This window comes from Molothrus aeneus, chromosome 19, assembly GCF_037042795.1.
Source record: "Molothrus aeneus isolate 106 chromosome 19, BPBGC_Maene_1.0, whole genome shotgun sequence".
Taxonomy (NCBI): domain Eukaryota; kingdom Metazoa; phylum Chordata; class Aves; order Passeriformes; family Icteridae; genus Molothrus; species Molothrus aeneus.
Genome location: NC_089664.1, coordinates 8,001,366 through 8,023,324, shown reverse-complemented (window position 1 = coordinate 8,023,324; position 21,959 = coordinate 8,001,366). Strand labels below are relative to the sequence as shown.

Sequence of the window (21,959 nt, the reverse complement as noted above, 5' to 3'; positions counted from 1 at the left end):
GGGAGAGGAGGGAATTGCTCCTGAGGGCAGTTAGAGGTTCAGATGTGGGCAGCTTTGCTCCTCCACAGTGTCCCATGGCTGTGGCTCCAGCCTGGGGAGCCCCACCTGCCCTCTCCAGGATGCCCAGGAGGGAAGGGCAGAGCTGCTGCCACCCCTCTGTGTCCCTGTGCTGTCCCTCTGTGTCCCTGTGCTGTCCCTGTGCCCGTGGGGATGCTCCAGCCCCAGCAGCCACAGCCCAGCCTGGCCCTGTGCCAGCAATAATACATGGGGTTTAATTAAAACAGTATTTCTCATCTCCCTCATACATTATTTGGTTATTGCTTCAGAATGAGCCAAGGAATTCTTGTATTCCCCCCACTCCCTCCCTCACTCCTTTAATCTCCTTTCTCCCCTCCTTTCTTTCTGCCCGTTTGGTGTCCTTTCCATCATCTCCAGGGGTTTAACTTTTTTCAGCTGTCACAAAGTTGTTAAGATGAGAAGTCCTGGGGTTCATAGGGACTCGTTATTCCACTGGGATTGCTGGGAGGTGCTTCCAGGGAGGCAGTGCAGAGCCTGGCTGAGCAGGGAAGGAGCTCACAGGTGCAAAGGCTGGAGGAGAAGGTGTTTCTCCATCCCAACAAATCCAACACCAGGCTGGAATTAAGATTCCTGAGTAGGGAAGGAGCTCACAGATGGAAAGGCTGGAGGAGAAGGAGAAGGTGTTTCTCCATCCCAACAAATCCAACACCAGGCTGGAATTAAGATTCCTCAGTTGTCTGTGCAGCACCAGCACAGCAGGAAAGGCTCATCCACGGGGGCTCTGAGGTGCTGTGCTGTCAGACCATGCAGCTGCTCATTTTGGTGCCCAAGTGTGCCCTGTGTGCCCAGCCAGCCTCCCCACCTGCATCCCTGCCCTGCCCTGCCGGCCGTGCCCTGGGGAAGCAGCGGAGCTGGGACGAAACCAGCTTTGCAGTGAATCTTTTGTGCTGCTCAGGGCTGGGCTCAGGGGCTCTGCTGTGAGGGGTGAGGCACCAATATAAAATCTAACCCTGTCATTCCTTCCCTTCCCAGGCCCTTCCCTTCAGAGGAGACCACGGAGAATGACGATGACGTGTACCGGAGCTTGGAGGAGCTGGCAGAGTGAGTGGCCTCACCTTCTCCTGGGAGGGCTGAGGGAAAAGTTCCTGTGGCTTTTCCAGCAGAGGCAGATAAAGTTTGACAGCAGGGCTGGGAGAGCCAGCACGGCTGCTTTGATCCTTTGGCCAGGAGATTTTTGTGCTCTGACAAAAGTCCATCTTTTTCTGCTGGGAAGCCCTGGGAGATGTCGCTTTTAATCAGGTTGAGCTGATGAGTGGCTTGGTGGGGGGTGAAAGGGGCCAAACCCAGAGGATCCCGAACCCCTCCTAAATCCCAAAACCCTTCATCCTCTGAGGTGATCCAAGCCAGCTCTGGGAGTGAGGTATTCATTTCCTCCCATGGCATTTTTTGGATGCTGGCACATGGAGCTGCACCCCCATGTGTGATTTTGACCCTGGGGCAATCAGAGAATAGTTTGGGTTGAAAAGGACCTTGCAGACCATTTCATCCCACCCCTTTGCAATGGGCAGGGACTCTTCTCACTATCCCACATGGCTCCAAGCCCCATCCAGGCTGGCCTTGGACATTTCCAGGGCTGTGGCAGCCACATCCTGCCATGGCACCCGTCCTGCTTGTCCTTGGTGGGCCGTGGGGCGATGCTGCTGCTGTCTCTGTGTGTGTTTATCTGGTTTTTGTGCCTGTGCTGGTGATGTAACAGGCTTTTAAAATCAACCTTGAACTGCAGCACACACGGTGAAGTGCAGGCACTATTGGAATTCAATGGCAGCATTCCCATCGAGCCAGGGCTCTGTCTGCCTCATATGGAGGGATGGAGTGCATGGGTGGATGTGTGGCTTTATGCAGTTAAATATTATTGTTCCACAACATAAATAATAAGACTCCTTAATCCAATGAGTTCCTTATGGCTTCAGTTATTACAAAAGTAAATCATAAATTACCAGCAGAGGGAATGGAGTGCCCTGGAATTCCCTGCTTGCTGTTGGCTCCCAGCAGCTGCAGTTTAATAAAATTTTAACTCAGAAAGGGATCTTTTCAAGAATAGCATTTTTTGTGCCTCCTCTCTAAGAGTTCTCAAAATCTCTTTAATATTGGGGTTTAAAATTCCTGTTTCTCACACACAGATGTGCTTTTAATTGGAGAGAGATTTGTGTGGGGACTCTCACACGAGTGCTGGTGGGGATGGCAGTGCTGGCCTAGAAAGGAGAGTGGGTTTGGGGTGCTGCCCTTGGTTATTAGGTGCTGGAAGTGGGTTCCCAGCTTTATTGGTTATTTGGTGCTGGAAGTGGGTTCCCAGTTCCAGTCTGCTGGGGACAAGGTGTCCAGGTGGAAACTTCCCAAATTGTCCCTTGGTCAGAGGGGCTGTGATGCCCATCAGATAACTTGGGGGTTTATTTCCATTGATTTTCCTGTTCCGTCCCAGATCTCCAAATTTAACTTCCCCTGTTTTCCCATTCTCTGTAAAATCCTCTTTTTAACACTTATTTAGGACAATGAGCAGGGATTGCACAAGTTCCTTCATGCAGGCCTGCCCTCCCAGTGCATGGAAACACGGCCTACGAAACAGTGTCAGAATCCACCCACAGCTGCAAAAACCCCAAAAACTCCCTGAAGAACCCCTCAGCCTTTTCTCTTTGGAGAAAAAGCTCAGGAGAAACTCTGAGTTGGTTCTAATAAGGTATTTTGAGGGCTGGTAAATGAGGTTTTTTTTGAGGAATGTCACAGTGCTTCATTTCAACTTGAGTGGAGTAGTTTGGTGTCCCCAGGTTGAGGTTTTGAGTTCCTGTGCTGCAGAGCCTTTAAAATATGAACATATTTGTGATGGAGGTGCTGATTTGGGGAGGAGAAGGAGCCAGGCTTTGTCCCTGCTGTCCCCATGATGCTCTGAAGAGTGAGCACCTTTATCCTGAGAGCTCTCCCAGCAGGGAGGAGCTGTGGGACAAAAACCAGGCCTGGACAGGGGCTGCAGGAACAAGCTGTGTGTGAAATCATGGGGCAGCCACGGGGTTCTGTGCGTTTAAAGGATGTTTAAGCCTTGGTGACCCCATTGTGCTTTCACCTTTGGGGTGGTGCAGGGATTAATCCCAGCTCCAGACAGATCCCCAGCCAGCAGATCAAGGCACATAATTGCCTGGAAACAGCTATTTAGTTAAAAAAACCCCGAACAATTGGTGATGGAAAGGGGAAGGGAAGCTAAAAGGCTATCAGGGGAGCTGGGAAGTTCTCAAATTCCCTATTTCCAGCCCTCTGGCCCCTCGGTTTGCTGTGCCCTGGGCCAGATGGCAGCTTGCAGCCAGCCTGGGCAGATGGCAGGGGCTGCTTGCATTGCAAGTGCTGCTGATCAATGCTGTGAGGAGCTGGAAAGGGACAATTGGCCTCTGCTGCCTGATTTATTCCAGCCTGCCCCATGCCAGGCCCTGGAGCAGCCATCTGGGGGGAGTTTGTCCATGAAATGAGCTGGGTTTTGCAGCAGCAGCAGCAGCGTGTGGGTTCATCCTCTGTGCCCCCAGATCAGGGATTGTCAGTGACCATTGTCCTGAGGATGCTCCTGCAGCCATTTGGGGAGTGTTTGTCCATGAAATGAGCTGGGTTTTGCAGCAGCAGCAGCAGCAGCAGTGTGTGGGTTCATCCTCTGTGCCCCCAGATCAGGGATTGTCCTGAGTGTGACCATTGTGTGGGTTGTGTGACCATTGTGTGGGTTCATCCTCTGTGCCCCCAGATCAGGGATTGTCAGTGACCCCTGTCCCAAGGATGCTCCTGCAGCCGTTTGGGGAGTGTTTGTCCATGAAATGAGCTGGGTTTTGCAGCAGCAGCAGCAGCAGCAGCGTGTGGGTTCATCCTCTGTGTCCCCAGATCAGGGATTGTCAGTGACCCTTGTCCTGAGGATGCTCCTGCAGATCCCTGGGGAGGGGAGCTGCTGCTTCCCACATGGCTGTGGCTGCTGGGAGATGGTGTCAGGAGGCAATTATCCACCTTACTGCCCTGCCAACTGCTTTTCCACCCCCCTTTATGGCTCTTTCAGCTGCTCCAAACCATCCTGGTGCCTCAGAGTTATATTTAACATTTCACCTAAATTTTCTTCGCTGCCACTTGAGCTCTCTCCAGTTATTTTGTCTCATTAAATTTATGGCAGTGATTAATCCTGGCCCTCTTTACAGCCCCAGAGCCTTCTTCATGATGAACTTCCTCCTCTGCAGTGGCACAATTAGGTAGATGACACAGGGCAGATTTTGGGTTCTTTGTTGGCTGCTTGAAGAATTCAGAGTCAGGCAGAAGTTCTGTGAATGGTTTAGTGTGAAACATTTAATTTTGCATGACTTTCACCTTTGTTTTCTCTTCTGAAAATAATTTATTTTGAGGGGAGGAGTTGTAGCGTTGCATAAAGGACCAAAAAAGTGTTTTAGGCAGAGCAGGTCCCCTCCAAACCCTATCCCTGGAGAGCTTTGTCCCACAGGTTGATGTTGATGTCCCCTGTTCTTGTTTTGAGCTGCAGCTCACTGGGAATTTATCCCCAACAAATTTATTGGGATAATTGTGTATTCCCAACCTTTCCATCCTGGAGAAGAGGGGAAGGAGATCTGCTAGGCCACAGTTTCTCAAGTGATGCCTCTTCCGAGCTCAGCTTCTTGCTGAAGTTTCTCCTTCTTCTTTCACTACTGCCGCCAGCATTGCCCCCCTCACATTTTCCAAAATAGTGCTGTGATCAGCAGAATTTCTCCAATGCATTAAAAGAAGTAACGAGCACGGGAGCCAAGGTGAGATGATAAGTGAGCTGCCACTTTTCCCATTATTTTTATGTTGGACAAAGCAGGCACGACAGCCCCTCCAATAAATGGCTCTGTGGTGCAGGGCACTTGAGCCAGAGTGCCTGTAAATGTGTCTGTCCCTTGTGTGTCACTCCTGTTGATTTTTACATGTCCTGCTTGTGCCATTTCTAGGATCATATTGGTCACTTTTCTTAGGATCAGAGCCTAAAAAATTCCACTTGGAATGGGGAATGTAAGACCCAAGCAGAATAGATGGGAAAAAGCTTCTGCTATTTCCAGATGAGTGTCTCCATCCAAGTCCAATCTGAGTAATTAAAACCCTGCGAGATCTTGAGTCCTCCAGCTGCATATCTTGCACTCCCTCACCCTGAAACCCAAACCTGCCAGATGTGCTGCAAATTTAGGGTTCCCTTTGTCCTCTCTGACAGAATGAGGGGTTTGGTTGGAGGAACTGTGTATTTATAGTGCAGAGTGAGGATGAGAAAGTGGGGATTGGGGTGGGCTGGAGCCTCACAGCTGCCTCAGAGACCCTGCAAATCTCCCAGCCTGGACCTGTGGTGGCTCTGAGATCTTCTGGCTCTTTACCCTGGTCATGGGACTGGAAATTGGGGGTTGTCCCTTGGTTGTCTTATTTTAGCTCCTTCTGTCCCCTGCTGCTCTTTCTTTTGCTGTTCCTGGTGGTTCTGGCTCTTTCCTCAGTGTGGTTTGGACGGAGTTTTGCTGTGCTGGGTTTGTCATGAGGGTTTGTCCTTGAATTCTTGAGGCTGGTACAAACTCATCAACTTCCCACAGCAGCTTTGATGGCTGGAGAGGCTCTTCAGTGGCCCTGAAATCCCTCAGGGCTTCCCCAGTGTCACTGCAGAGATGAGTGCAGGGTTCCTTCAGCGTGGTGGACCTGCTGCATGTCATTTCTTGGGGCACATTTATTGATCACAGACTGTTTGTGCCCATAGTCCCTTCCAGCCCCAAACACGCTGTAATTTTATGGATTTGTCCTTCCCTTTCCCCCACTCCAAGGCAGCATCCTGGCACCAGTCCCTCAGTTCTGGGAGCTGCTCCTTGGCACGGCTGCTGCCTGGCTGGGTGGGTGTCAGTGCACAGCAGGCACTGCCAGTGAGGCAGAGCTCAGCCAAAAGCATTGTTTTAGCCTGAAATTGCCTTAGATATGAAAAGCTTTATTCATTATCAGCTTTTCTGGCTCGGCAAGACGCTGCCAGCCCAAAGCTGGTTGCATGCATCCTAATAACAGTAATTGCAAGTGCTGGTGTTCCCTCTGAAGGGCGGCTGAAATCCCTTTCCTAACCCCAGAGCTGTCAATGAATCTCCTAATCCAGGCAGTAGATCACAGGCTCTGATACCCACGGGTAACTCTCAGACTCTGCTGCTTTTATTGAAGGAGTAAATTGCTTTTCTTTGTGAGGAATGAGGTGATCTGGCTTTCCTTGCTCAAGTTGTTCCATCTGCCCGTGACACGCCTGGGATGCTGAATTTATTGCCTGAATTCAGTGTGTCCTGAGGTTTCCACTGGCTAAAATAATCCCAATCCCTGTTTTAAGGACAGGGAGGGTGTGTATTTTCGACTCTGACAGGCGCAGGGTGGGGACAGGTGAGGATCAATATGTGCCAAGCAGAGATGTCAACATCCATACGGCCCTGCAGGAGCTTGGCTGCTCCAGGAGAGGCTGATCCTCGTGCTTTACTGCTCTCCATAAAAGCTGCCAGCCTCTGGTGTTTCTCAGAGATGCACTGAGAATGTGTTTTAATAAATAACAGACTGCTGGACCGTGGTGATGTTGTAATACTGCCACGGTTGTTGGGTTTGAGGAACTCTGCTGCATCCCCTCCAGAGCTCTGGAGTGGAGGTGCCTTTCTGGGTGTCCCCAGGATGTGGGAATAGTTCCTATTTTTTTCCCAAACCAGAAATTGGAGTAGAGAAGGGCTTGTTCTGCTGTGGAGCACCAGGAGAGGGCTGGAGCAGCGAGGCTCAGCCCCTTCATTAGGGGAATGGAGCTGTGAGGGGTGGGGGCAGCATTTGTGTCCAAGGGCTGCTGGCACTTCTGAGGTCAAATCTGCTGGATTGTCCCTTGGGAGGTGTTTCTTTCCTGGTGGGAAGGGCCTTGGGGCACCCACCCTTCTCCAGTCTCAGCCCATGATTGAGCAAAACCCATCTGGCACCTGGGGACATGGCTGAGGGGTGCTGGTGCTGGTGCTGGTTCTGGATTCAGGCTGAACCAGATGTTCTTGAAGGGTTCTCCCGACCCTGATGATTCTGTGAAAGCCCCCTCAGCGACACACCCCTGGTTGTGTTGATGCCTTAGGAGGAAACTATGCCTCAGGTTTAGCTTTTCTAATTTTCAGATTCTGTGCTGCTTTAGTGTGTGGGTCTGAGCTTCACATGATGGGATGGTGAGCTCTGTGCACAGAGCAGGGAGACAAAACAATTCCTGCTCCAGCTGGGCACCAAGGACAAATGATCCAAATCTCAGCCCCAAGAGCACAAACACCGTGGGCTGGAGAGAGAAAAACAAGCAGGGTGGGACTGCAGGGGCTAAAGCTGGGATGTGACAATGAACTCCAATATGCAGATGGAGCAGAACTGATGAAAGTGACAGACCCCGTGCCTGGTTGTGCATTTTGGGACCATTTTGGTTCATCTTGGGTGCATTTTGTGCCCATTTTGGTTCATCTTGGGTGCATTTTGGGACCATTTTGGTTCATCTTGGGTGCGTTTTGGGACCATTTTGGTTCATCTTGGGTGCATTTTGGGACCATTTTGGTTCATCTTGGGTGCATTTTGGGACCATTTTGGTTCATCTTGGGTGCAGCCCTGGCTGGGCTCTTGTGCTGCCCAAGGTGGATCCCTTGAGGAGATCCTTTGAATAAATCCCTGCTTTATTCTTTAACTCCATCCAGCCTCTGTTCTAGCTCAGCCTTCCCAAGGCATCATTCCCACACCCAGCTGGGCTCCTGCCCGTGCCATTAACCCAACCACACATTCCCAAAACCCCTCCAGCCATGGAAATGATGTATGGAGAGGCAGCCAGCAACCCGAGAGGTGTGGGCAGGGAGATTCATCAGGAGCTGGGAGTGACTGGCTCTGGAAGAGGAGCAGAGCTGAGAATATAAATATTGGTGCAGATAATAACAGTGATGCCTGGGAGGGGGGAAGATGGATCACCAGCTATTAGTGGGCATTATTGCAGCAGCTGCAATGCATCACCCGGGAAGAATGGGATGGATACATCATGCCAGTGTATTTATTTAAAATCCCCAAACTTTTATTGAATAAATCTGCTTGTATAAATAGAAAGGGCCGTATTTAAGCAGCCTGGTTTTGCAGGCAGCTGTGCTCTGCTGCTCCCTGATATGTAATAGAGAGATGCTGAGTGTCACACTTGGAGCACAGCTTTACACCTAAATTTATTTGTGTGTAATTAATGCCCCTGTTGAAAGGCACAGCTCGTAAAATATGCGAATGCTGTTTGATATTCCAGCATTTCACACTGTCCTGATCCTGTGGGATTGACTTCAGTGGGAGCTGTTAGCAGCCAGCACCTGTAGATCTAAGCACTGGAATTATTATTGTTAATTGGTATTTAATATGGGCTGAATTTTCAAAAGTATTCCAAGGCTGAGGAGCCCCTGGGAGGGGTGTGGAGGCTCAGATGATAATTAATTACTGAACAGTATCACCTTTAGCACAAACTGGGCTCTACAGCTCCGGGATGCCTTTGAAGCCTGGGACTGCAGGGGCAGCTCCAAAGTGGTGGGGCTGGTCCTCAAAATGTGATGTTTTGCTGCTTAATTTCTCCCTGCTGTAAATGTTGTTACTGGCCCATGCCCAGAGCAGAGTGCCTGATGAGATTGTTTTATGGTGGTCAGGAGTGCCTCCTACTCCTCTGGGGAATGCTGGATTAAAAATCACCCAGTTCCCCATCAGGACAGGGTTTGGGCTTTGTGGGAGTTGGTCATCACTCAGATAAAGGGGTGCAGAGTGTTTAAACCTGCATGGGATGCTCAGGGCTGGTCCTGGCGTTGCTGTGGGCCCTGCACGGCCCAGGGTTGGTTCATTAGAGCTGGGATGCTTCTCCTACTGCTCAGAGACATTGGTTGAGTGTTTAATATAATATCTGCTCCTGCTTGGAATGGATCTGGACTCCTACAGCACTTTGCACCCCTGTCTGGGAGACAGGGATGTTTTTTTGGCACAAAGAAACATTTCAATGAGGAAAAGCAAAATCAGATGAAGAACAAACACAGAGCCTTAAGCAAAATCCAAAAGACCAAAATCCAACCTTAGAGTGAATTCTCTGAGCATGATCTGATGTCACTGAGGCAAGAGCTGGTCCTGGTCCTGAAGAGGAGGAGGTTGTGGGCACCTTTGGGGCAGGTGGAGCTGGAGCTGGTGGCTCTGGTGGCTCAGATGGTCCCTCTGGGCTCTTGGCTGGCAGATCCATCTCAGCTGGGCCCATTAGTGCTGAGCAAAAGGCTCTGCCGGGGCAGAGCTGGCAGCCCGTGGTGCTGTGGGCATCGTGGGCATGCCTGGCACAGGGCACAGAGCCTGGCACAGGGCACAGAGCCATTCTTGGCTGTGATCCCTGCTCGTGTCGAGCAGCGTTCTGCCTTTTCCAGCCTCCAGCCAGCGGAAAGAAACGCGCAGCAGGCGCTGATCCGGGAAAAACAGAGAGCAGGGCCTGAATTCCCACGGGATTTTCTTGCTGGGATTCTCCTCCCTCCTTGGTGCTGATGAAGTGCCAGTGGACATCCCCTGGGTGTCATCCCTGACTCCTTTTCCTTTCTCCTTGCAGCGAACACGACCTGGGGGAGGACATCTACGACTGCGTCCCCTGCGAGGATGAGGGCGATGATATCTACGAGGATATCATCAGAGTGGAGGTTCAGCAGCCCATGGTAACCACCCAGCTGTGTTCTCACAGCTCCACCTCGCTGGGAAGGGGAGGGAGAGGGGTTCCAGGAAGGAAAGAACTCCCTGCCACTGGCAGGGGATGCTGCAGGGAAGGGAATTGCTGAGTCGCTCCTCCAGACGGGGATGGCACCAGCCCACAGGGGTTCTACGAGGAGTTTCCCAGCCCAGCCTGTCATCTGCAGGAGCTGGGGAGGAGGGAGGGAAAGGGAGACCTCTAATAAGCCCTAAAAGAGAAGCTAAAAATAGGATTTTGCTGCTGCTGAGGCTGTGTCGCCCCAGCCTTTGCGGGGAGGCTCCGCCTGCTCCGTCAGCCAGAGGTGCCACTGGTATTTTTAGTGCAGGGTGACAGATCTGTGTGTCAGGGATCCAGCAGCTGTCTGGGCCTGCAGCTCCTCCCTGGAGCAGGAAGATGTTTACAGTGGAGCTTTCTGGGGCAGCAGGGACCAGTGTGGCATTGGGGACACCCCATTTGTCACCTCTAACAGGCCTGAGTGTGAGGCAAGGGCAGCATCACGGATATTTCCAAGGGCTCTGGAGCAAATACCACGCTCCATGGATGAGCCAAGGAGGTGTTGGTGGCCCTTGCACCTCCCCAAGGTGCCCACAGCCACCTCCCTACCTATGTCCCAGAGTGTGACCTTCCAAATTTCCTCCCCTCCCTCCAATATCTGCCTCCCCCAGGCTTTGTTCAGCCACTAATTATTCTCCCCTTGTTCACCCCTCCCTGGAACAAAGCAGGATCAATGGACAAGTTCAGTGATCAATTCAATCCCTGGAGGGGCTGGAGCCTGGGAATGCAGGGCTGCATCCATGGATGTGCTCTGGCTCCACAGATAATCATAAACCCCTCATTCCATCCCTTCACACCTTGGCTGCAGCTGGAGGAGCTCCCTGCACACCAAAACCCCCTCTGGATCAGGGAGTTGGGCCCAAAATATTCCCCCTGATCCTGCCAAAGTGCTTGGATATGAAGGCAGCACAGCTCCAGTGGTTTTTGCCACCGGTTGCAAAAGTTACTTGGCCCAAGAACTGCCCCAGGGAAAGGTTTTGGTAGGAATTTCCTGCATAAATGGGAAAAAAATGGGGGAAAGCTCCAGCAGCCAGGTAATATAGGATTAAGGTCAGTGGAATTGGCAATTTTTCACTGTCCCCTCCACATTATTTAATATTTTCTGCTGAGCAGCTGAGAGCTGTGACTCCCTCTCACTCCCCTGAGCAAAAGAGTCTATTTTTAATATATCTGCCCCAAAAATTGAACGTTTTTGGGTAACATTTGTTGCCAACAGCGAGTGTGTGATGCTAATGGCTTCTTGTATTTCTGCATGCTTCAGATTAGATACATGCAGGTAAGATGAACTGATTAAAATCTGGGGTTTCGTGCAGCTGTGAGTTCTGAGGGGGTGGACAGAGGGGCTCTGTTCCTGTGCATGATCCACAAAACCCCAGCACTGAACTCCCTCCCAAATTCAGATTCTGCCCTGCCAAGTGCAGCAGCTCCCAACACGTGGGCCCAGCTTTACAGAGCAGAAGTGACTCCAGGAGTTGGGGCTTTGGGAGAAGCACATTTTATCACATTTGACCTAAAATCAGGAGAATTGGCAACCCTGGCCAGGGATTTGTGTGAGTCTGATGTATTATTTGTGACCCACTTAGTATCTGTTGAGAGTTTCATCTTAAGCAATTAAAAAAAATTAAAACAGAAAAAAATATCAGCCTTTATCTCTTATTATTCTTCTTTAGCTGATAGCCTTTGGTGGTGTGGCTGTAATAAATGCAAAAAATGCAGTGTTTTCCATCTTTAAACATATTTAATAACACAGGCAGCGTTCCTCCTTTTATTTTTTTGGATAAAAATAGTTCCCTTTAGCATAAACCAGTAGTGGTTCTCTCCTGATTTTCCAAACTTGTGCTTGGGTGCTGTAAGTGGAGCCCCACCAGGTTGCTGGGCCACCCTTAGGACCATCTGACCATGAATTATTTTTCCTTTCCCTAGAAAATGGGAATGACAGAAGATGACAAAAGAAATTGCTGTTTGCTAGAAATCCAAGAAACTGAGGCCAAATACTACAAAACCCTTGAAGATATAGAAAAGGTGAGAGCTGAGCCCTGCTTTCCCCAGCAGCCCTGGATCCCACATCAATTGTACTGGGTTGGTTCTTGCTTCCAAAACTGGGAGATGTGAGGGGCAGGATGGAGGAAGATGGGAGAGGAGGGGGATCCACAAAACCCTGAGATGCAGGAGGCAAAACCAGCACCTTTTTTTGTGATTGCTGCCGATTAGAACCAGGCTGAAAACCCTCCTGCTGTGTCCCCCCATCCTGGGGTGAGAATCTCCCACTCCTGGCTCAGCCAGGCCGGGTTTGCTGATAAGAGCTGTGTTTGCAGATATCTCTTATCACTCTGATTGCCACGGAATAATTCCTTTATTCTGAGTGCTGAAGCTGTGCTGGCTTGCCATTGAAGCTAATTGGATTAAAGGGAACGTTCTGCTGCCTAAATTCGTGGGGGTTTAATTGGTTTTGATGAATTATTGTGGCTCTTTTCTTTTAAAAACAAATGAAAGGGAACACCTCAGCAATGGATGGAGCCTGGAGGTGGTTCCTGCTCCCAGGAAAGCAGCAAGAAGGAAGAACAATAATGAAAATCAAGCTGCCATTTCTAATCACCCTGATGCTTTTGTTTCCTCCCCTTTTGCCATTCTTTCCCTCTGTCTGTCTGCTGAAAGTTCCCCCGAAGAAGCAGTGAGCAAAACTGGAAAAGAATGGAAGAACATTTCCCATTTTCCAGGAAAATGTCCCAATATATTTGTCATTTATGTTTCCAAGGAACCCTTGCTCCTTGGAAACAGCCACAGCCCTCTGGTTCAGGAGAAAGGAAGAGTTAAATGATTGCTTTCATATCAATTAAAGCTTGCAAAGGCTTTGCAGGTCCTGGTGGTGTCATGGGTGGAATTTCCCCTCCTGGGTTGTTGTATTTGGGGGTTTTTTCGCAGTCCCAGGTCACAACAGAACAGTGGATGTTGCTATTAATATGTATTTGTTCAGAAAGGCATTGCCCATGTAATCACATCACTGCTGCCTTCTCAAGGGCAGAATTCCAGGGAGATAAAGGGCTGGGGAGCTGCTTCAGTGCAGCCAAGGACTGCAGAGTGCATTTCACCCCCCCTGCTGCAGCTTTAGCAGGGGAAGGGGCTGTGGGCACCCATGGGTCAGGGTCTGGCACCTTCCCAGCCCTGGAGATGCTGTGGGAGCTCAGGGATGGTGCACTCATGGAATTCCTGCTCCCACTTGCATCCCTGCTCATCCTCTGCCTTTGCAAGTGCTTAAACTCATCAAAACCTGCCCAGGTGAACGCAGCTGGTGAAGCAGAAATTACAAATCCCTTGCACAGCCTCGTTCCCTGCTCTCCAGTACCTCAATCCCTTTTCCATTTCCCTCTTGCAGAACTACATGAACCCCCTGAGGCTGGTACTGACTCCCCAAGACATGGAAGCTATTTTTATCAATTTGGAGGTAACACCGTGGGCATTGTGCCTTAAATCTTTGTTCTTTTCACAGCAGCTCAGCCCTCTCCCTGCTTAGGAGGAGGTTTTCTGATTTCCTGTTAGATTTGTGCATTCACTTGGAGAGCTCCAGCCTTTCGTGTGCTGTGGAGCTTAAAGTGCTTTAGGAGACAATCTTTAACACTCAATTTTAGAGGTGGGGAATATATGAACTCTAGGAAGGAAAACAATTCTATCTAGTGGATGTTTCAGGGCTGGGACTCTGGATTTTAGCTGGTTTGGGCACAGGGTGATGAAGGGATTTATTTCTACTGTGGTTTGCACAGGGTCTGGGTCAAAACCTCATCTCCTCCACTCCTTCCATCCCAAATCCTCCTCCCTCCCCACCCTGGGGCATTTCTCCCTGCTGGAATTACCCCCCTGTCCTCCAGGCCAGGCAGGGCTGCCTCCCACCAGAACAACTTCCTTTACAAACACCTAAAAGAGGGAAAACCCTGCCTGGTGGAGGAGGGAATGTGCATTTCTCTGGGCTCTGTTTGCCCACCTGCTTCGAATGTGTGTAAAGTGTTGGCTGTCGCTTGGTTTTAGGACCTCATTAAAGTGCACTTCAGTTTCCTGAGAGCCATCGATGTCTCGATGATGTCTGGAGGAAGCAGCCTGGCAAAAGTGTTCCTGGAGTTCAAAGAGAGGTAAAGGAATCCCAGGCTTCAGGCAGCTCCAGTTTGAACAGATTTGGGTTATTTCTGGAGATTTAAGCAGAGTTCTTGTTACTCTCTGCCTTCTCACTCTCTACTGCAGCCTGAAAGGAGGTTGGAGCCAGGTGGGGATCTGTCTTTTTTCTCAAGGAACAACAGGACAGGAGGAAATGGCCTCAAGTTCCACCAGGGGAGGTTTTGAATGGATATTAGTGAAAATTTCTTCACTGGGAGGGTTGTCAAGCACTGGAACAGGCTGCCCAGGGAGGTGGTGGGGTCTCAATCCCTGGGAGTGTCCAAAAATTGTGTGGCTGTGGTGCTTAGGGCCGTGGTTTAGTGGCAGTGCTGGGTTAGTGGTTGGACTCAGAGGTCTTTTTCCACCTTAATAATTCTGTGATTACAGAGCTGCCTTTCACAGCAGCCCAGGTTTGCATCCTGCACAGCAAACTGCTCTCAGGCAGCTGAACCATCACTGAGAGCTGACCATAAGCAGCAAAACCCAACCACAGCTTCAGGTCACCCAGGGCAGAGGCTGGGACATCTCCCCTGTAACCACCAGCATCCCTTGGATCCCTGCTCCTGCAAATCCCTGGATTTTCCTTGAGCTCAGCATCCCCTGGGAGACTGAATACCCAATGTGATTGTGGGGACAAAGATGATCTGGAATGGAGCAGAACCTCAGTGGCCTCGGGGGGTTTTGCGTGGTCTCTGCAAGGGCTGTGATGTGGTGGGGTGACTCCTGTGCAGGGGAGATCAGCCCTGCTCTGATCAAAGTGATTCCTCACCCTCAAAGAATCTCATCTTTGGCCCAGAGCTCATCCTGCACCTTCTGCACGATGAATAAATGTAAAAGTTTCTTTCACAAACAGAATCAATCCTGGCTTTTGGCAGCCGCAAGCAGGAGCACCCCAGCACGCAGAGATAAGGTTGATAAAAGCCTTTAATATCCTTAATACTAATCAAAGGGTGATTCATTGTGGAATGGTGCCAGGCTGTTATTTCACTGTGATTAAACCAGTGTCTAGACACAGAAATGCCATTCAGAAGTCAATAACTCCAGAAATACCATCTGCATTAATAACACACCGTGAGGTCACATCTTCCATCATTCTGGGGGCCTCTTGTTATAAAGGGCATTTTTTTTTCTGGCTTAAATTACAAAAATATTCCAAAGAGGAATGCAAATAATTTCAAAATACTCATAAAACTCACTCAGGTGATTTTGATCTCCTGATTCCTGGCTCAGCCCCATGCATGCCAGTGCCATCCCTGGGGCTGAGCTGGGCACAGGGAGCAGGGAGGGGACACAGGAGGGGTTGTGCAGGTGACACTGCTGCCCAGAGAGGAGCACAAGGCTGGGTTTTGAGCCATTAAATCAATGTTTTCTTCTGTTAACATGCTGGTGGGAGCTGGCAGAATGCTTGGAGCTGGTGAGTTCATTGCAGATGGGTGAAGCAGCTGACCCTCTTCCTAAGGGAGCTTGCAGACAACTTCCTGCAGGACCTGAAAGCCTTGGAGAGATGTGAGGGAAGGAGAAAAAGCAGCTGTGAGGTGGTGATTGTGGATCTGAAGCTCTCTTCAGTCCATGGGGATGTTGGGGACATCAGTGCTGTGGGAAACTGCTGCTGAGGCGGGGGGTTTGCCTTGGAGAAGTCCCTAAAATCAGATTTTTGGGGATGAAGAGTTTGGAGCAAGCTGATGTAAACAGGCAGAGTCCTTTCCTCCATCAGGAAAGTCAGGAGGAACACATTTTACAGCAAGGGAACTTCAGTGCAGGAGGAGGAGAAGGTGAACTCACTGGGGAGACAGCGTTGCCCCACCAAGAAGGGAACATGGACCTCCAGAGTCCCCACTGAATATGAGACCTTCCTCCACCAAATCTGTCCATGACAGACAACTCCTGCTGCCCTCCACATCCTTGGAGACATTCTGGCAAGATGATGCATTGCTCCTTGGCTTTGCAGGGGCCTTTTTTAAGGAAATAGTTTGTAAATCTCTTCCTCTGGAAGCCAGAGGTTTGAATTTATGCTCCTGAAGCCTTTTTGAAGCTCTCCCAGTGCTGGCAAGGTAGATATTATTGTTCCTGTGCAGAAGTTGTCAGGGGGAAAAGGTGGAAGAATAATCTTTAGTGGCTGTGGCTCTGCTGGGGCTGTGGCTCCATAAATCTCTTTATTCACTTCCCTGCAGGGTGTGAATGTCCCATGTTTATGGAGCAACTGGGTCAGTGGTTCCCAGGTCATCTCCATCGAGAGATGAGGCCCCCAGATAATGGATGAGGTGCAGTTTGTGATGGAAGATGTGTCTTAGCAGCAGCAGCACAGTTAACAGCCAGAAAGGGGGAGAAAACCCAAACCTGTCAGGCAGGATTAATGAGGGAAAGGGGGGAATCCATGGCAAAACTGCTCTTTTTTGTCAGTGTTCAAATTTATAGCCCAGGGTGTCCATGCAGAGCTCCACTGTGTTTCCAAAGGCTGTGACAACATTCTTTTCCCAATTACCCAGGCTCTTGATCTCTAGGTCCCCGTGGCTCTTTCAAGAAGATGTGATTCTAAAATGAACCATCATAGAATCACTGAAAGGTTTGGGTTGGAAGGGACCTTAAAATTCATCCCATTTCACCCCCTGCCATGGGCAGGGACACCTCCCACCATCCCAGGCTGCTCCAAGCCCCATCCAGCCTGGCCTTGGATAATTCCAGGGTCAGCCACAAACTCTCTGGGCAACTTCTGACAGTCCCTCACCACCCTCACAAGGAAGAATTTCATCCCACTATCTCATCTACCCCTCCAAAACCAGCCTCCTCTGCTCTGGCCACCCAGCCCCTTCTGTTCATCATGAGCTGCATCACCTCCCTGGGCTCTGGAAACTTCCAAATGTTCAGACATTGAAAATCTAAACGTCAAAAAGCCACACAAAAAAAGAGTGTTTATCCTTTGCTAAGCAGTGAAAAGGGGGAATGGCTGTTTGCCTCGGCCTTTTGCTGTACACACATTTCTATATCTTTTATAGCAGCTTATAACTGCCAGCATTTCCAGTTAAACCTGTGATTTTCCTCCCTCCAGGCTGCTGATTTATGGCAAGTACTGCAGCCACATGGAATATGCCCAGAACACCCTGAACCACCTCCTTGCCAACCGGGAGGACGTGAGGCAGAAGGTGGAGGTGAGCAGGGGGCTGAGGGCTGTCCCCAGCCCCTGTCACAGCTTTGGGAAGGAGCTGCTGGAGCTGAGCATGGTGCTTGGGGAATGTCTGATTGACCAGGAGAGAAGAAGGGTGTCAGAGTGTGTTTGTGCTGCCACAGAGGCAGCAAAGCTGGGGGTTGTGCTGTCCTGACCCCTTCGTTTTTCCCTTATCTCCTCCCCAGACCCTCACTCTGTCCTTCCTCCCCAAGCTTATCCAAGTTAAAACAAACCAGTGATTTTATTTGAGTGAGACTGGCTGGGATAAGTTCTTAGAGTTGTGCAAAGAACAACTGAGCATCCCCAAAGCAGGAGCCACGTGGTTTTCCAAAGCCACCAGCAGCACTGGGGACCCTCAGAGGCAAACCCAAATCCCCAGGCAAACACCAGAATTCCTGCCCTAGCCCCTTTAGTGCAAACAGGGGCTGACCAGACATGAAGGGAATCAAAGGAGCCCCAGAAGGGCTGCACTGTTTGAGCTGCTCTTTTTACCCAGCTCTGATTCCTGCTTTGCTCTTGATGCTAATCAGAATTTGCCAGGCTGTCTGTCCACGTTACCTCACCTTCTGCAAATGTGCTTTGATTCCCTGTGTGAACCCAATCCAGGGGTAAAACTGCAGTTAGGAATTGTGTAAACTGTGCTCTCTGTGTCTCACACCAAGGCTGGAGCATCCAGTTGCTCCCTGCTTTTGCTGTGTCTCCCTCCCTCGTGGCAGCTCTGTCTCTGTCAGGTCACAGGGAGGGGCTGAAAATGGTTCCGGGCAAAGGCAATGGTGGCAAAACTTCCTGCAACCACAATTAGCTCATCTTAATGAGTTAATGCTCATCAGTGACTCCAGAGGCACAGGCTGCATGCTCAGTGCCAGCCCCTCACAGATCAGCTTGGCCCAGTGAGGAGGTGGCTGAGGCAGATGGGTTTCATTTGACATTTCCCCAGGTCTGGGAGCATTCATGCAGTGCCCTAATGAGCAGCATCTCATTAGGCTGGAGTGGCTCATTTGCATGGCAGTGGCTGGAATTGAGGGTCCAGCCCCTGGGATTAATCCCTGCATGACCTCTGTGGTGGGAGCCCAGCCCTGGCTGGGTGGCTGCAAGGACCACAGGTCTGTGAGCATCAGAACTGAGTTTACAGGAGCCAAACAAACATTCTCAAGAATTCAGAGACTTATTTTAGTCCCTGAAAACATTATTTTAGGTGGGAAGCTGTTGTTTTCTCACTGCTCATTTACTGATCTCCTTCCTAGGAATGCACACTAAAGGTCCAGGATGGGAAATTCAAATTGCAAGATCTGCTGGTGGTTCCAATGCAAAGAGTTTTGAAGTATCACCTCCTGTTAAAAGTAAGTTTTTCAGCACTGGCACTTCTCAGTCTGCAACATCTGTAGCATCTTTCACCTCTGTCAATGGAGGGTGAATCATTGCCAAATGCAGAGCAAGGGTTGGGATCTTTATACCCCTTCAAATCAAATAATTACTAGAGCTACTTAACAAGACATAATATTTGTGCTGTCTCCTAAAGTACAGTGTCCCAGGGTAATTCTGCACTTGCTAGCCACGAGAGGCACTTAATGAATATAAAATAAGCTTGCATATAATCTGATTATGTGTGAAATTCCTCCAGTCAGCTCCATGTAACAGATCTCTCAAGCACCAGCCCTTGGTGTGTTCCCTGTCCTGCAGCCACAGCTGCCTGCTTGGGCATCCCTGCATCCCTGGCACCTCCCTGGCATTCCTGCTGTCACCCAGGCATCCCTGGCACCTCCCTGGCATCCCTCCAGTCACCCTTGGAATGCCTGCAGCCACCCAGGCATCCCTGTCACCACCCTGACAACACTCAGGCAAACCCTCTCTGGTGCAAGCAGGGTCTGGGCACCTTTCCTAGCACATCCAAACTCTTTCTTTTTATTAATTTATATTTACTTTTATTATTTAATTGTTATTAATTTATATTTATCTTTTACTATTTAATTTTTTATTATTTTTATTATTATTTATTATTTATTTCATTTTTATTATTTTCATATATTTATATATTATTATTATATCTTTAATATATTTTTATTTTTATTTTTATTTTTATTTTTATATTATTTATATTATTTTATATTTTATTTTATATATTATTATATATTATTATATATTTTTATATATTTAATACTATTTTATTATTTTTATTTTATTATTTTTATTATTTTTTATTATTTATTTTTATTATTTTATTTTTATTTCAGGAGCTGCTCAGCCATTCCTCAGACAGGCCAGAGAAGCAGCAGCTGAAGGAGGCTCTGGAGGCAATGCAGGTACAGGGGGGTGAGAGTGGGGAGGGGGCTGTGCTGGCTTTGGGCTGCAGCAGAGCTCAGCATCCCTCTGCTCTGTGGAACAAAAATTTGGATGGAAAATCCATCCAGGAACAGCTCAAGGGAAGGCAAGGTCTGCTCCTTCTGGCCACACCTGTGTGCCTTGGTTGTCACTTGGTGTGGTGGCCGAATCAGCAAGTCAGGGAGCGTGGCAGCCATGGGAGCCTTCCCTGGGTGCTGTTAGCCAGGTGCTGGGTGGGAATCCTTTAATCCACCTTTTTTTAAATTTAATTTTATTTTATTTTATTTTATTTTATTTTATTTTATTTTATTTTATTTTATTTTATTTTATTTTATTTTGTTAAACACCTGTTGTGTTTTCAACATTTGATGACTTTTGGCATCAGCACTTTGCTTCAAGTTGGGTTTTTTTTTTTTCAGCTTTTAGCTGGAGCCCCCAAAATCTTAGAAAAACCATCAGCAACAAAAAAAAATCAGATTGTAGAATGATCCAAACATTTTCTGGCTGGGTTATGTCTCCCCACACACACATTCACAGCAGATCCACTGTCAGCAGGAGCTGTGTGCAGGATGCTCTGGGGAGCACCTCAGGGTTCATCCCTGTGCTCGTGGTCACTTTGTTTTCCACCTCTGGGCTGCAGGTTTTGTAACAGGGCTGCATTTCCCGGCCCTTACATAAGCTGGGTGACCTTTCCAGCCATTCTGCTGCCAGCCCAGGGATGCAGAGCTGCTCTGGGGCTCTCTGTGGAGCTGTGGTGCTTTCAAGGACGTGGCATTCCCAGCCTGCTGCTGTGGCCTCAGATGAACGCTGGGCCTGCTGACAGCAGCTCAGCCCCACTCCTGGCCTCATCACCCAGCACCACTGCTGAAAAATAAATGTGTGTTTGCTCTGGCTCTGCTGCACGCTCAGCATTTGCTGCAGGAGGATGTTGATAACCATCAGGGAGGTTTCTCTCTCCTCCTCCCCATCACCAGGAGAGTGTGGGAGCAGTTCCGACCGCGCGGGGCTCGGGGGGTTTGGGAGCCATTCAGTTTGGTTTTAATTGATCTGTAAACCAAGGCTTAACTTCCAAATGATGTCTTTCATCACAAGTCCAGCCTTTCTGTCTGCTGTGCTGGCAGGCAGCAGACGTTGCTGCTGTCTGGGGTGGATGCAGTGACATTCCCAAAGGGATTCAGCTCCCTTTTATTTTGCTGGAATAGTTGGTTCTGCAAGGCGAGGGCAGGATTTGCACCAAAAAAAATCATTTGTAGTGGGGTTTTTTGGTGCAGGTACGAACCCTCTGCCTTGAGAATGCTGGACTGAGTTCCCAGTGGTGGTGAGGGAGAGGCAGCTCCCAGTGAAATTCCAGAACCAACGTTTGCAGGTTGTTATTTCAAGTCCTGGTTGATGCTGGGGTTGTGTTTCCCTGGGATTGTGTTTCCCTGCTTCAGAATCCTTTTGGTTGTGTCATTTCTCATCACCATCCCTGCCAGCCCTTGGCCTGGTGATGTTACAAGTATTGTCACGTAGATCTGTGATTATGGGATGTGATTAACCCTCCTTGTGTTGGGGAGCTGAGCCAGGTCTGACCCGGGGGGGATGTCTTAAAAAATCCCCTGCTCAGATTTAATCCAAGTTGACAAGAGCTGTTGTTGAGGTCAAGGAGGGAGCAGATAAGAAGCAAACAGGCACAGCAAATCCACTCTGAAAGGTGCAAGAAGTTGTTCCAGTGGAAGGGATGGTTCCTTCTCTTTGATGGATGAAAATTTGGGGTTTGGGGCCGCTGTGCTGCCATGGGGATTCGTGCATTGCCATGGATTCGTGCATTGCCATCTTCTGGGAAATGGAAAACATTGCAGCACCTGCCTGGCTCTGTCCCAGGCTGCAGTGGGGTCCTGCTCAGACTCCTGAGAGATTCAGGGAGCCAGGCTCATGTTTGTTCTCCTGGGTAAAGTAAAAATCACTATTCACCCTTTTTTTCTTTTAAGGACTTGGCCATGTACATCAATGAAGTCAAGAGGGACAAGGAGACTTTGAAGAAAATAAGTGAATTTCAGAGCTCTATAGAAAACCTGGTAAAGTTGGAAAACCTCTTGAACCCAGTTTAATTTTATTATTATTAATTAATTAATTGATTATTTTTAATTAATTGATTATTATTATTATGTAATTGGGTTTTTTGGGCAATTACTACTTATTCTGATATGCTGAAAGATCCTCATGTGTTCAGACTCTCTCATGATTTGCTGATGGCCAAGAGGTGGATGCTCCATCACAAAACTGCTTTGGCTGGGATGGAGAGTGGTTTCTCTTGCTGGTGTTACACTAAAAATGTTTCTTCAGCTTTTTCTCACATTATCAGTGTAGGGAGGACACAGAAGTTCCTCAAAATGCCTATCTGGCTTTATTTAAAAAGAGGTTTTCTTTTGGTTTTAAGAGGACAGAGGTTAACTGAAAGGGGAGGGGAAGGGCTCATGTAAAGAGGCACCGAATCCCCAAAAATTTCAATCAGGT

The 21,959-nt window shown here is 49.1% G+C and overlaps 1 protein-coding gene across 5 annotated transcripts in view; it reads left to right on the top strand.

Moving 5' to 3' along the window:
• The window catches only part of VAV2 (vav guanine nucleotide exchange factor 2), a 120,611-nt gene that overhangs the window by 83,683 nt on the left and 14,969 nt on the right, over positions 1–21,959 (top strand). For 3 of the 5 annotated variants that reach the window (XM_066562764.1, XM_066562766.1, XM_066562762.1), the window contains exons 4-13: positions 1,051–1,119; positions 9,650–9,752; positions 11,100–11,114; positions 11,762–11,860; positions 13,212–13,280; positions 13,859–13,959; positions 17,028–17,127; positions 18,389–18,484; positions 19,376–19,444; positions 21,434–21,520. In XM_066562764.1, coding sequence (XP_066418861.1) covers positions 1,051–1,119; positions 9,650–9,752; positions 11,100–11,114; positions 11,762–11,860; positions 13,212–13,280; positions 13,859–13,959; positions 17,028–17,127; positions 18,389–18,484; positions 19,376–19,444; positions 21,434–21,520 — 808 coding nt within the window. The remainder of the gene's footprint in view (positions 1–1,050; positions 1,120–9,649; positions 9,753–11,099; positions 11,115–11,761; positions 11,861–13,211; positions 13,281–13,858; positions 13,960–17,027; positions 17,128–18,388; positions 18,485–19,375; positions 19,445–21,433; positions 21,521–21,959) is intronic. The other 2 variants (XM_066562767.1, XM_066562765.1) reach the window with 1 other exon arrangement.